The sequence below is a fragment of the Akebia trifoliata genome, chromosome 1 (genome assembly GCF_017979445.1).
Source record: "Akebia trifoliata isolate Shusen 1 chromosome 1, ASM1797944v1, whole genome shotgun sequence".
Taxonomy (NCBI): domain Eukaryota; kingdom Viridiplantae; phylum Streptophyta; class Magnoliopsida; order Ranunculales; family Lardizabalaceae; genus Akebia; species Akebia trifoliata.
Genome location: NC_141375.1, coordinates 4,411,867 through 4,425,753, shown reverse-complemented (window position 1 = coordinate 4,425,753; position 13,887 = coordinate 4,411,867). Strand labels below are relative to the sequence as shown.

Here is a 13,887-nt window from a genome sequence, read left to right as displayed (position 1 = left end):
CCTTTGACATGGAGTGCCTACAACATTTTTCGGAATTTTAGAAGTGCCCTTAAAAATTTGAGAGCCCACGTAATTTCGACTAAGGACGTAAAAATTAAAAAAAGGAGACAAATCCTCTGCAAAAAAATCAAACTAAGATAAGGAAAATTTTGGTGTGCAACGTTTTCTATGTTTTTGAGATTCCTTGACTAGGAGCCCTAAAAGAATGTGGTATGTGGTGTGCAAAAAATAGATAGGGTGTAGAATAACTAACTCACTCCGGTATGTACAGCTTGTGAGACTACATCCATGAGCCTAGTCAAGCTTAAAGGTTTAAGGTGGTAATTAAAATTTTTAATGGGGGATATCTCAAATATGTTTTATTTTGCAGGGATGCATCTCAAAAAATCTGTATTTTAAAGGTTTATTAAATTGGCCGCCCTTGTATCGTTAATGAGAAACTCCTACAAGGTGGGCCCACCTTAAATTTTTTCTAGATGATCAAATTGTAAATAAATAAATAATTGGTCAGATCATGAGTAGGCTATGCAATTTCCTTTTCATTTGGGGGAAAGTTCGGTCAATTTATTAGGAGAGCTGTTATTGGTACCCAACTTTTACTTATTACACCCAATTAAAAAAGTGAATGATTGAAAATAAGTAAAAGTTGAGGCGCCAATAGAATTCTCCCTTTTTTTTATTTTTGGGTTTAGGATTTTATATGAAACTATTATAATTGGAAACAACTAAGGGTGCACACTGGATCGGGTAAATTCGATAATCAAATCAATTAGAAGTCTTTTGGATTGAATTGGTTCGGATTGAGTACGATTTAGTTTGGTTCGAGTACAAATTGTAAAAAATAAAAAACAATTGATTTGGTTCGATTTCGAATTAGGGGTATAATAGAATCGAACCAATTTTTATAGATTTATTATAATATATAGATTTATTTAAAATAAAATATAATTTTAAAAGATAAAAAGTAAAAACATTTAAATAATACTCAAAAATCTCAAATTCCTTTCTTAGTTTCTTTCACCTATTCTCTTTTTTTTAAGTTCTTTTTTAATTTGACTTTCAATCATCTCTTACAGGATAAGTGTTAAAATTGACTTTCTTGTTTTATTTTCTAATTTTTTTCTTAATTTTTATTTTTAATGTGTTATACGTGATGCTTTATTTAATATTTATTTTACTTAATTTTAAGTTTTAATTATTTTAATTTTACTATTGAAAATAATAAGTATGAGAATCGAGAATCGATCCGAACCAAGGTTGGTTTGGATTGGTTTGATTCTAATTTTATCACAAATTCAAACTAATCTAAACCACGTGCACCTCTAAAAATAATTGTTGAAATTATTTGAATGAGTATTATAATATTGAGATTATAATTTGAACGAAACCTCAGGAATATTTGAAGAGTGTTTTAATCTTTAATTTGGGTGTCATAAATAATTTTAAAAAATTAGATATAATAAGTAAAAGTTGGGGTGCCAATAGCAGCTCCCATTGTTTGTGGTAGTGATTTACGCGGCTTTGTGAGAAATCAATGGATAAAATTCAGGGATCTTTATAATAACAACGAGATACCCTCCATCATTTTCTGAATTTTAGAGATACCCCTCCATTAATTGAAAAAACAAAAAAGTCATTTAGACATAAATGCCCATCACATTTTGATAAATATTAGAGACATCCCTTGAAAATTGTTGAAATGACAAAAATTATTTACTGCGATTCTCACAAGTTTGACGTGAGATGTGCACATAACCATATATGTATTTTCTCGTGATATGAGTAAAAACCATCTACGGTTATGTATGCATGTCCACATCAGACTTGTGAGAATCACAGTAAATCCTATGTCACACCTGCACGACTCATATCCCTTTATCTTGCAAACTAATGACATGGCCCTACACTTAGATCCTTTCTTAGGTATCATTAAATGACTTAAATACCCACACCTCCAATCTCTAACTCAAAATCCCTTGATTTCTACGAGAAAAGTTGGTACTTTTAAATTGTTAACCTCTAAAGTACATTATTTTTAACTTATTCAACATCTTCAATTTGTTCTAAAAATCACTTGATTTTGCTACCTAAATATTCATTTTTATATTTATTAAAAAAATCATTTATGTTCTAAAGTTTGAAATTTGAAAGAGATAGAATCTAACATTGTGTTTGGATTGAGAGAAATGGAGAGAAGAAGAAATAAATGAGTCTCTCCATTTCTCTTGCTTGGATTGTTAAGTGGGGAGAGAAGAGAAAATAATTGGAGGAAAAGATGAGAGGAAAAAAAACGTGAGTTTTCTTTCTCTCCAAAAGTGGAGAGAAGAGGAGTGAAATGGAGAGAAATCCTTTTAAAATATTTTATAATTTCAACTCTGCCTCTAGATCTCTTTTGAAGGTATTTTAAAATTTTAAAGTTGTCCCAAGTTCTCTCTTGTCACTCCAATCATGTTGGAGAGAAATTGAATTTCTTTTCTCTCCTCTCAATGAGTTTCTCTTCTCTCCACTTCTCTCAATCCAAACACAACTTAAAAGATGAAGACTACGATAAAAAAATAAAAAAATAAAGTATCCTAAGATTGAATATGAATGATTTTAGGAGGGGAAAATCAAGGGATTGTCAAATAATATTTGAAAATGAGAGAATTTATGTCATTTTGTATTAGTATATGAGATAAGACCAAGGTTGAGGTGGTATGTCATCAACTTGAAATCATAAGAGGTCTATCTAATATTTAATCAAAACATATAAGGCATCTTTAAATCGTCTAAAAATAGGTTAAATTAAAATTAATGGAATGAGAGACCTAGGAAAAGAGCTAAATGAAAGTCGAAAAGAAGGGTAATACAATGAAAGTCACGACAAAGCACCAGAGGTAGTACCAAGAACGATGAGCAATCAACATCTTAAAACAAGTCTCAGGCGAGACAAGCAATCAAGTGTTCAATTCCTACCAATCTCATTCCTATATATTTAATCAAATTTCTTTTTGATATTTCTTACAATTAGATAGTGCCCATAAATCTCATGATAGGTACTCAAAGATTCACATTGAACTTCAATAGGAACTAACTTAACACGTTCATCTAGTCGTCGTCAACCACTATTTTTTATTTTTTCAAGCATTTCACCTCGAAATAAGAAATTGTATCGATAACTAAATATATATAAAAAATAATAATCAATTAAAATACATTAATTTATTCACCGCCCTTTCTTTGACTTTTGCCCTTTTTTTATCTGGGAAATGATCCCAAACAAATGGACCAATATAGATGTCAAATGTGGTAATGTATTACGACCCCAAATTTACATGGACTTAACTTTTCACACCATATCACGTAAGTACTTTGTATCGGTCGAAATCTATAAAAATAAATAAATAAAATAAAATAAAATAAAATAAAATAAAGGTTCTTAAGAAAAGAAAAATAATCAGGTTTTTGGCAAGAGGTTGGAGATGAGGGTATTCACGATATTTTTTATTAATCTTCCAGAACAGAATAAGGTCAAGGGATATATCATCATCAATTTAAAAACACAGGGGTATCTCAAATAATCCTCAAAATATGGAGGGGTATATCAAAATAATTCTTTTATTTTTTAACACAATGATGTCATTGTTATCGTCAGCCATGTCTGTGTACTTGATGAGATCATCATCTCTCTCTCTCTCTCTCTGTTGACTCTCTGCAAATTCATGGCGTTTTCTCTCTCTTTCTTTCTTTCTCTGTAAATCCATGGAGTCTTCTCTCTTCTAGTTTTTCGCTCTGTCAATCTTCTCTCTCTACTCTCTCTCTCTCTTCAAATATGGATTATCGAACAGCTCTCTCAGATTCGAACGAAAACAGTGGAAGCAGTTGCGTCTCCAATACGGAAACCCTCTCCACTGAAATCTCCGCTCCTGACATCGCAGCCCTAAAACGCCTATCAGACAATCTCCAAACCATTTTTGAATCACCTGATTTCGATTTCTGCAGCGATGCCAAGATCGTCGTCTCTGATGGACGCGAAGTCCCAATCCATCGATGCATTCTCGCTTCCAGAACTCCATTTTTCAAGAAATTATTCTCTAGTTCTAATGGGAAAGAAATTGGTGCGAAGTTCGAATTGAAAGAATTAGCGAAAGATTTCAATGTAGGGTTCGATTGTTTGGATGTGGTTTTGACCTATTTGTATAGTGGGAAGGTGAAGCCTTTCCCTAGAGGTGTTTGTGTCTGTGTGGATGAAGATTGCTTGCATGTTGGATGTCGACCGGCGGTGGATTCCATGGTGGAGGTGCTCTATGCTTCTTTCACGTTTCAGATTCCAGAATTAATGGCTGTTTATCAGGTAAAAGATGAAACTTTATTCTTAATTTAGTTAATTTTGTGTTGAATTTTGGTTCAGAATTTCAATCACTCTGCTGTAAATAATCAATTGTACTAGATCATTTGTTATGGTTGTAGTTCAAATTATGGTGTTGAAATGTCTTAGATGGGTTAGGGTTAGATTTCTATGTGATTGAACACCACTTTTAGGAGAACATTCCTCACCGTAGTGCCTGATTTGTGAAATCGAATCTCATCTTAAAACGAGAATCTCACACTTTTTGCGCACGTAGGCCCCCTTTATTTGATTGTCACTCTATGTGAACTGTGTCAAACTTTCAATAAGAGAGTCTCGCTCCCATAGAAGATGATCTTTTTTGGGAAGGGAGGTCTCATGTAGGAGAGGTGAAAGAGAGCAAACTATTACCCTGACATAACTACACTGATAGAATGGGAATGAAACTTAATAAGAACCACCCACTGAATAGAGGAGATGAAGTAACTGAGTTTCGATAGGAACGAAAGAGACGAAGGAGAGTAAAGCCACTCGAAAAAAGGATCTGCAGGGGACAAAGTAGCTGAGCTCAAAGGAACAAAGGCGATGAAGGAGACTTTAGCGCAGGAAGCAACTTGAAGGAGAGAAAGAAGTAGGCTAGTGGCAGAGGTGGAAGCAAGATCTGATAACATAAAAGAACACCAATTTTGTAGGTAGTAGAGTTTCATTGACAAAAAGTTAGGGAATGTTCCTTCCATTATCGATGATAGTAAAGAAGTCAAGGTTTAATATCTGTGAGTATTTCAAATAAAAATTCCAAAGTGTTGTTCTATTAGGCTTACTTTGGATGGATTTGATTTTGATTGCATTAGTTTGAATTAATATGATTGCTTGGAGTCACCATGAAGGGGAAGAAGTTTAGTAAATTGTCAAAGAGTTATGTGGTGATTAAGCCCCTAGGCTGGATGGATTTATGATTTTTTTTACAAACTTGTTGCATTATCAAATGGTTTCATGAAGTTGGTATAGAATTTTCAAGAGGTACTTATTTTGGTAGGTGTTTAGCAGTAGGTTTGTCATCCTCATCTTGAAAAGGAGGGAAAAAGTCATTGAATGATTTTAAGCGAAGAAGCCTGGTGGGTAGCTCTAAGAAAATTGTTTTCAAAACCCTAGCACTATCATTGAAGATGATTTTTGGATTAATGATCTTCCGATTTAGGGGATTTTGTAATGGGGAGATCAATTCTATGATTGCCAATGTAAATTAAAAGTTGAGAATGTGTTACGGGGAGTGTAGTTGTGAAACTTGGGTAGGGGGATTTAACTTGTTTGGTTCCTCTCAATCTCAACAAAAAAAATGCCACGAAACTCAATTGAATCGTCTTTACTAATCATTTGGCTCATATATACTTGTCTTGGCCATGCCTTGGCTTTATCTCAGCCTTTATGTCAATTTTTTACTCGAATTGTTGGGACAATTTGGGCATTGAACCATGTCTTAAAACCAAGCATGAGTGTCAAGTTTTGTGTGGAAAAAAGTCAATGATCATGCTAATTGGAGTTTCCTTGAGTTCATGACAGTTGACATGGACTTTTTGTGAAATACAGATGATGGATTATAACTTCCAGATAGCTGACACTAAATTTTTGGGATAAAGCGTTGATCACCATTTTAGGAATTCCATATGTCCTAGACAAGGTGATCCTTCATCCCTCTTTCTCTTCATTGTAGTAGGGAAGACAGTGGATTAGCCACAAGGTTGGGGGAGGGATGTCCTAGACAGTTTCAAGGCAAGTTTGAATGGGATTGTGGTTCATCATCTTTTGTTTTTAATGCAACCATCTTTTTACCAAGGCTTTCACGCCCTCATTTTAAAGTATAAGGCGCATTCTTAGAACGTCTGATGGGTCTCTGGTTTGCCCATCAATCTTTTGAAAAGTGAGTGTGGTCATCATTGTTGAGATTTCTAGTAACTTGGTTTAAGAGGGATAGTTTGAGCATCCTTTCCCATCTTCTCGAATGATCTTTGCTCTTTGTCTGCTAGCATTACTCATAGATTAGAAAAATTGATTTCCTATTGAATGGTTGGATGGATGCTAAAAACTATTATCTAGTGGAGTGGTAGATGGTATGTAAATCTGAAGCCAATGATGGGCTTGAGCTCTGACACTTTAGAGACATGAATATAACCTTACTGGGCTAGTGGTGTGGCACTCTGGTTTTGAGTGCAACAACCTTGGAAGAAGGTGATTGATGATAAGTATGGAAGCTGGAAAGGGACAGTACTTAGTTGGTTAAGTGTGTAGGTGTTGAAACCACGGACCTGGGTTCAAACCCACCCTCGCCTGAGTACTGATCTTATTAAAAACAGGCTTAACCGATGGGAACACCAAAAAATTGGGCTTAGACTCATAGCTAATTTTGTTGTCATATTGCAATTCAAATTGGAGACCTTGGGTTCAAGTCCAAGATACTCGTCCAATTAGAAAAAAGACAGTATGGAAGCGGGAACCTTGGGTGGGACAATAATGCAGTCACATCTTTTTATTGGTCTGGGATTTGGAAAGGCATTATGAAAGTCCATAGAGATTTTCATGAGGCAGCCAATCTCTGTGGGTAAATGGGACTAAGTGAGATTTTGCTAGGATACATGGTTTGGGAAAAACTCCTTAAGAGTTGCATTTTTGGTCATGGCCCATCAGATTATTTTTAATTGCTATTGCTAAGTAAGTATAAATGCTTTACGAAGCCGGGTGGTTGAAGATTGTGTGGAAGGTGTTGGATGGTAGAATTTAGGTATCATCAGAAGGAAACATAAATGATTAGGAAGTGAGTGACTTGTTACTCCTTTGAATCTGTTGGGGGGGAGTATCCAGTGTTTGTCGATGGGGAAGACAAGAGGATTTGGCCATGGGATCCCAATGGTTTCCTCCCAGTTTAGGGATTCCGCCCCAGGTCCCCTCCTGTTTGAATTTCCCTCACGCCTTCAATTTTATTTTGTTTGTTAGTTTGGACTGTGGTGTGGTGCATCAGAAAACCACTATGGTGAATAATCTGATTGGAAGGAGGAAGATAGTTCTGAACATGTCATTTCATGTGCAAGACTGAGGGAGAATCAATCATTTTATCATGCATTGCAGCTTTGCAATTGCATCATGGGCATTGAAGTCCTTTTGTTTCCAGTTTTTTCGATTTGTTAATTTGTTCTTTAGGTAGTTGTGGATCTCATTTCAGGCTGGTTTGCTGAAGCTTTTGTCTCAACAAATCACATCATATGGAAATTTCTTCCTTTTCTATTTGTTGCATTATTTGTAAGTAGTGGAGATGTCAGTTTTTTTAAGCAAGGAGTGGCTGGAATCTGTTGTCATGAAGATTAAAACTGTTACTTTTTTTGGCCTTCTTCTCGGTGTAATTTCAAAGGAATCCGTTTTAAAGATCTCTTATTACTTGCTTGGGGAGTGTATAACCTTTGTACTGTATAATAGTTGGGTGGCAGCTTGGTAATGAGGGTCTTTTGTGCAAACTTTTTCTTTTTTTCTTAATTCTTTTTTCTTTCTTTTTTTTTTTTGGTGGGGTTTGCCTTTTTTTTATATAATTATCCTTACTGATCTAAAAGAAGTTCCTTACAATTCAACTTCCCCACGTAAAAGAAATGTAAATTGCTTTTAGGAAAGTTGGAGCATATCTTGGTCATTAGGGAATTTCTAGCTCATATATCTGGCTGCACGGGTACCAGGGTCAACTTGACTGTATCCAGATTTTCCACCAGAGTGATATTTTTGTCATTAGATGTTGCTTTCCGGAATTTGTTTATGTTTCCATTTTTGTATTTGTAAATTTCATTTTCAAATTTGGAATCCATTATTCTTTTCTGAAATCTGTATTAGCTTTTGTTTTGTGGATTATAAATAAATTTGTTACTGTTTGCTTTGATTGCAGCGCCGCCTACGTGACATTCTTGACAAGGTGGCAATAGATGACATATTGTTAATCTTATCCGTTGCAAAAATTTGTGAGAAAAACTGTGAGAGATTGCTGACTGAGTGTATTGAGATTGTTGTCAAGTCTGATACTGATGTCATAACTCTTGAGAAGGCGTTGCCCCCTGACGTTGTAAAACAAATCATGGATTCACGTTTAGAACTTGGCATAGGTGGTCCCGAAAGCAACACTTTTCCAGATAAACATGTCAAAAGAATACATAGGGCTCTGGATTCGGATGATGTTGAGCTAGTGAGAATGTTACTCAAAGAGGCTCATACTACTCTAGATGATGCTTTTGCTCTGCATTATGCCGTAGCGTATTGTGATGCAAAAACCACAGCAGAGATTTTGGAGCTTGGACTTGCTGAGGTTAATCATCGAAATCCTAGGGAGTATACAGTGCTACATGTTGCTGCAATGAGGAAAGAGCCTAATATAATAGTGTCCCTTCTTACAAAAGGGGCCCGCCCATCGGATCTTACATCAGATGGAAGAAAAGCACTGCAAATCTCAAAGAGGCTCACCAGGTATGCGGATTATCATAGGTCTACTGAACAAGGAAAAGCTTCGCCTAAGGATCGTTTATGCATAGAGGTATTGGAGCAAGCAGAAAGAAGAGATCCACTTTTAGGAGAAGCGTCTGTTTCTCTTGCAATGGCTGGCGACGATATGCGTATGAAATTGTTGTACCTTGAAAATAGAGGTGTGTTACCTTGCCGAGTCCAAATTTCTTTTCTTTAGTGGTATATGACATCTTATACTGTCGCTGATCTTGAATTTGATAAGTTCATTCATTCTTCCAATTTTTTTTTAAGTATAATTTAATTAAAAAAACATGTGGTCAACCAGATACAAAATGCTAGCAGAAAACACATCCCTAACACACCCAATAACAAGATTCATCAACCGACCTTAAAAGTTTTGAATACGGCTTTGACAATGATGATGATAGCGTTGATGTTAATTATCTCGAATTGTGCTTTGGGATACATGTGAGTCCAACATCTAGACTTGTAGACATATGCTACACCTTACTTACACTTGCATTACATGGAAAGAGTATATGATTGGTGGAATGTAGCTTTTAGTACCATATATAATCTTTGGAACCAATATACATGATCGGATCCTTCTTTACCACGTAACCTACATGAGTTTTCCATCTAAGATAATGCTCTCATATCCCATTAAGAGTGTAAAAACTTCAAGTCTAATCATTAAGAAAAGTACTGTAGTTCATCATACTTGATCTAAGGATGTTGTAGTAGTTTTTGCCGCTCATGCTTAATTTACTCACATTGATAATCAACTTCTACATGTTATTGAAAGGCATTTCTATTTTCACAATCCGAATTTTTCCTTGGAGCACCAGGTTTATTGCGGTCTTGCTTCGTAGGCTATCTGAATATTGTTTAGAAATAATATTTACAAAAAATAAAAGTATTCTAAAAAGTGAAAGAATGGAAAGAATGTTGGTGGTGACTAATTTAGTAGCAAACTTTGTTTGATAGACTGTTTCTATTCACAGCCATAAATTTTTCAAGCTTCGAAAACTCTTAATGTAATTGTTGTCATCATCAAAGCTAACCCCAAAAATTTGGCCAGTTGAACAAATCTTGTTTCTCTATTTATCAGTATTGCGGAGAAAAAACGAGTCCGAGTATACTTTGTGGTGGCAACGAGAAAGCAAATATAAGCTTCCACACTTGAACAACTAACCATAAGTTGTTTCTTCGCTCTCCATGAAACAAGGCTTCATGTAATAAAGACAACATAGCCAGAAATAAAATGGCATAGGCCAAGACACCCAACACAATCAAAATCAATGAAGACACATATATTCAAAGAGCTATTAACATTAATAAGAAATCCTCGAGTATTTGTACCGTTAAGATGTCGCAAAATCCTCTCAACTTTTTTGAAATGGTCAGCTGCAGGAGCATGCATGTGTTGAGACATGGTATTCACACAATCAGGGGTGGAGCCAGGATTTTGCTCCCATGGGGGCAAACTAAGAGTGGAAATTTTTTTGTGAGGGTAATTAAGGGTGAAATTTTCTTTTGTGGGGACAACTAAGAGACAAGAAAATTTGTGGGGGTAATAGTGGCAGATTTATTTATCCCCTGCTTTTATCTGTTGCAATAGCTCAGTAATCCTTTAGATTTTGAAAATTCTTGGCCCCTGTAAATCCACCCTTGCACACACTGGGCAAGATCTAACAAGCCTACCATAGATTGTAGGATCCTCAAAAGCAATAACCAGAGGCTATGAATTTGTGAGGCATAGGATGAGATCTAGAATTTGCTTTCACACTACCATAACTGCACACTCCAAAACATAGTGGGCATACTTAGTCTGATTGTAAAAAATACAAAAAGAAGGTCGAAAAACTTAATTTCAAGTAATGACTCATGACTTTACGTTTTAAAATAAAAACATAAAGTAATGCATCATTCTCTCTAGTGACTGCTCTTCAGCATATGATGATAAAAACATGTTCTCTTTTCTCAAGGTAAAAACACCAAAGCATCAAACAGAGCCAACACTGAAATAAATGAACTCCTCAAATCCCATAGAGGAGCTTGTTTAAGCCCATAGGTAGTGCTATATCGACAACATACATGATTAAGAAACTTGGGATCAATATAGCATGGAGTTTCTCCATAAATGCCTCTTGCTTTACATGCCCATTGAAGAGATGCAATTTTGACATCAATTATGAAGACTCCAATTGTGAACATTTAGAAACTACTGCTGAGTTGCAGTTTGTTGGAAAAGTTGAAAGGAACGTTATAGGCATGTATTTAAGATTGCTGGATTCCAAAGCAAGAACGTCATAGGCATATATTTGAGATTGGTTGATCTTCTTTGGAGTCCATTATTTTGAAGATTAAAGCTATTTTGTATCAGTGGATTTCAGTGATTTCCAATTTCAGGGTGTTCTGGTTTGTCGAGGATCATCTTTAGGTGGTGGTTGATTGTAAAATTCGGTGTTTTTTTTGGCAAGTCTATATGATTCCCATCCTAATCGCTCTGTACACCCCATTATTTTTATATTTTTTTTAGCAACCATCATCATCATCATTGAAGCCTCATTCAAAAAATCTGAGGTCATGTGAATGAATTTCATTCCTCCATTTAATTCTGTCTAAAGTCATGTCTTCTATTAATATACTTTTATATCATCCCCCCCCCCCCCCCCCCCCCAAAGAAGAAAAAAAAGTATTCTTTTCCTCTGAAAGCCTCTAATTCATTACATTGTTGAGAATGGAGATTTTTTTACTCTCTTAGGTCACTGTTGTTTGTAAGGTTACTACTCTTTTGCTCAGTGGAGCAAATGAGATTTGGGAAAATAAAGATATTAATGAAGGGTTATCCATTGTAGTTGAAGATAAGGGAAAATTAAAATTTCTATTCAGATATGATAAAGCTGTGAAGGTTCATATGAATGTTTCATTTTTTTTTCTTTTGTATCCCACTTCTCATCTTCTCTTCCTTCTAAGCTGATGCATCTTTTGTGGGATTTGTCCCCTTTATAATACAATCTTTACATTACTAAATCAAATTAGTGAAGGAAAATCAGATGAACAAATAATCAGACCATTTTGATTAATTACTCACCTTGATGTTCTTTCGCATCTCTAAAACTTATCCACAGAAGCAAATTTCCTTCTTTTTTTATTCTTTTTCTTTCAGTCATAAATTTATGTAGTCAAGACTTGCTTATGGTGATGATTGTATCTCGTGCAGTTGGTCTAGCAAAACTGTTATTCCCCATGGAAGCAAAAGTTGCAATGGACATTGCCCAAGTGGATGGAACTTCGGAGTTCCCACTAGCTGTCAATTCCAGAAAGATGCTCGGTGGCCAGATGACGCGGATGGACTTGAACGAGGCTCCTTTCAAAATTGAAGAGGAGCACTTAAAGAGGATGAAGGCACTCTCCAAAACTGGTAATTGTTCACCTGTTTGATATTTTCTTTTGTACTTTATTCTCGATGCACAAAAGTTTTAGATGACACCATGGTTTACAATATCGTATCGATTGAATGTTTCAGTTAGTGAAAAAAACTGATACGGTACTGGCCAATACATTCCCAAAACATTGAATGTTTCGTATAGGCCTTGGTTGATACCAATACTTATCAATGATACATTCTGATATTTTAAACCATGGATGACACTATGCTTCAATACCACAAAAAGCTGAAGGTGCCAACATGCTAAGTTGGTAAAGTCTTGTAGAGGTGATAGAACAGAGTTGGGTTCAAAACCCGCTTGCCTAACCCCACTCCCCAGTGCGCTAACCACCTTAGCATGGCCATATGACACCCCTCACATACATTACCCACTTAGCAGACCATAAGAATCTACCCCCTCCCCCCCTCCTTCCCCAATGAAAACAAAACAAACAAAAAACGAAAGGTAACGATGTGATATGTATTGATCTTGACTATTAACAACCTCTTCATAGATGGGTATGATTGTCTAATCATTCATATTTGAGTGATATAACTAAGATTTAAAATCTTGTCCCGAGTAATTTCCATCAGAGGAATATCGAGAGTTTATCCTTTTAAGACAGTCTTGAAACATTCAATGTTTTGGGATCAATATTTCGTTTTGCTCTTGACCCAAACCAAGACATTCCGAGAATGCATGGAACTTTAGACCATAAGTTAACATCTATAGTGACAAACAGCTGATTATCTACTTTCGTTTTTGGAGAACAGTGGAACTCGGAAAACGCTTCTTCCCTCGTTGCTCAGAGGTGCTCAACAAGATTATGGATGCGGACGACATATCACAGCTTGCCTTCCTTGGAAATGACTCCCCAGATGAGCGGCAACTGAAGAAAAGGAGGTACATGGAACTCCAAGATGTTCTAGTAAAAGCATTTAGTGAGGACAAAGAAGAATTTCATAGGTCTAATGCTATATCATTATCATCATCTTCATCAACAACTCTTGGAATGCTTAGGTCTAACAATAGGCTCACCTCCAGAAATAAATGAATAAAAAATCAGAGATAGCTGCTTTATGTTGTATCCATATGATTCTTTTCCTTCACTGTCAATGTTTAGGTCTGTAACATAGTTTTTTTTTTTTTTGTACTGAATTAATGTTTGAATAAGCTTCTCTTCTAGTAATGATCTTAGATTACTTGAGAGTGATTTTCTCCTACTCTTTGAATGATGTAATATGAAAAATATGAGGGATATAATATAAAATAATTATCAATTTTTATCTTAATTCCATGTGGTGGGAAGGATATGTGCACATCTCGTTTCTTTAAATTTATGATTTGTTCCTTCATGAGGGCTCTGAAGATATGATTCATTATAGAGTTAATGATGAAATAGAATTCATGTGTTTGGGCCAAGGTGTAAACAATGAGACCTGATTTCTCTTTCAATTTCCAAGCTAAAGGATCTCTTGAGCCAATCAGGAAAAAAAAAGAGTTTGGATTCAGCAATTATTGAGGGATCATTTTGGTTAAAGTCAGATAAGTCCCTATCTTGTTCTTGAGATTTGAAGGTAGAATCTTGAGGTTGAAAGGTAAAAAATTTACCGACAACTAGTTCAGGTTCTTATTTGG

General features: G+C 35.5%; 1 protein-coding gene across 1 annotated transcript; it reads left to right on the top strand.

The window, feature by feature from the left end:
- The first annotated feature begins 3,651 nt into the window (after positions 1 to 3,651).
- Positions 3,652 to 13,541, top strand: NPR1 (regulatory protein (NPR1)). The gene is made up of 4 exons (XM_086435762.1): positions 3,652 to 4,333; positions 8,247 to 8,994; positions 12,042 to 12,242; positions 13,023 to 13,541. Exons 1-4 carry the CDS (start codon positions 3,812 to 3,814, stop codon positions 13,301 to 13,303), a joined length of 1,752 nt encoding a protein of 583 aa, XP_086291888.1. The 5' UTR covers positions 3,652 to 3,811; the 3' UTR covers positions 13,304 to 13,541.
- Positions 13,542 to 13,887: the final 346 nt, after the last annotated feature.

Bases quoted from the DNA above. Each gene is read 5' to 3' on its own strand.
- NPR1 (XM_086435762.1), top strand. From the start codon at position 3,812: ATGGATTATCGAACAGCTCTCTCAGATTCGAACGAAAACAGTGGAAGC. The intron at 4,334-8,246 runs GTAAAAGATGAA...CTTTGATTGCAG, and splicing joins AATTAATGGCTGTTTATCAG to CGCCGCCTACGTGACATTCT. The intron at 8,995-12,041 runs GTGTGTTACCTT...TATCTCGTGCAG, and splicing joins GTTGTACCTTGAAAATAGAG to TTGGTCTAGCAAAACTGTTA.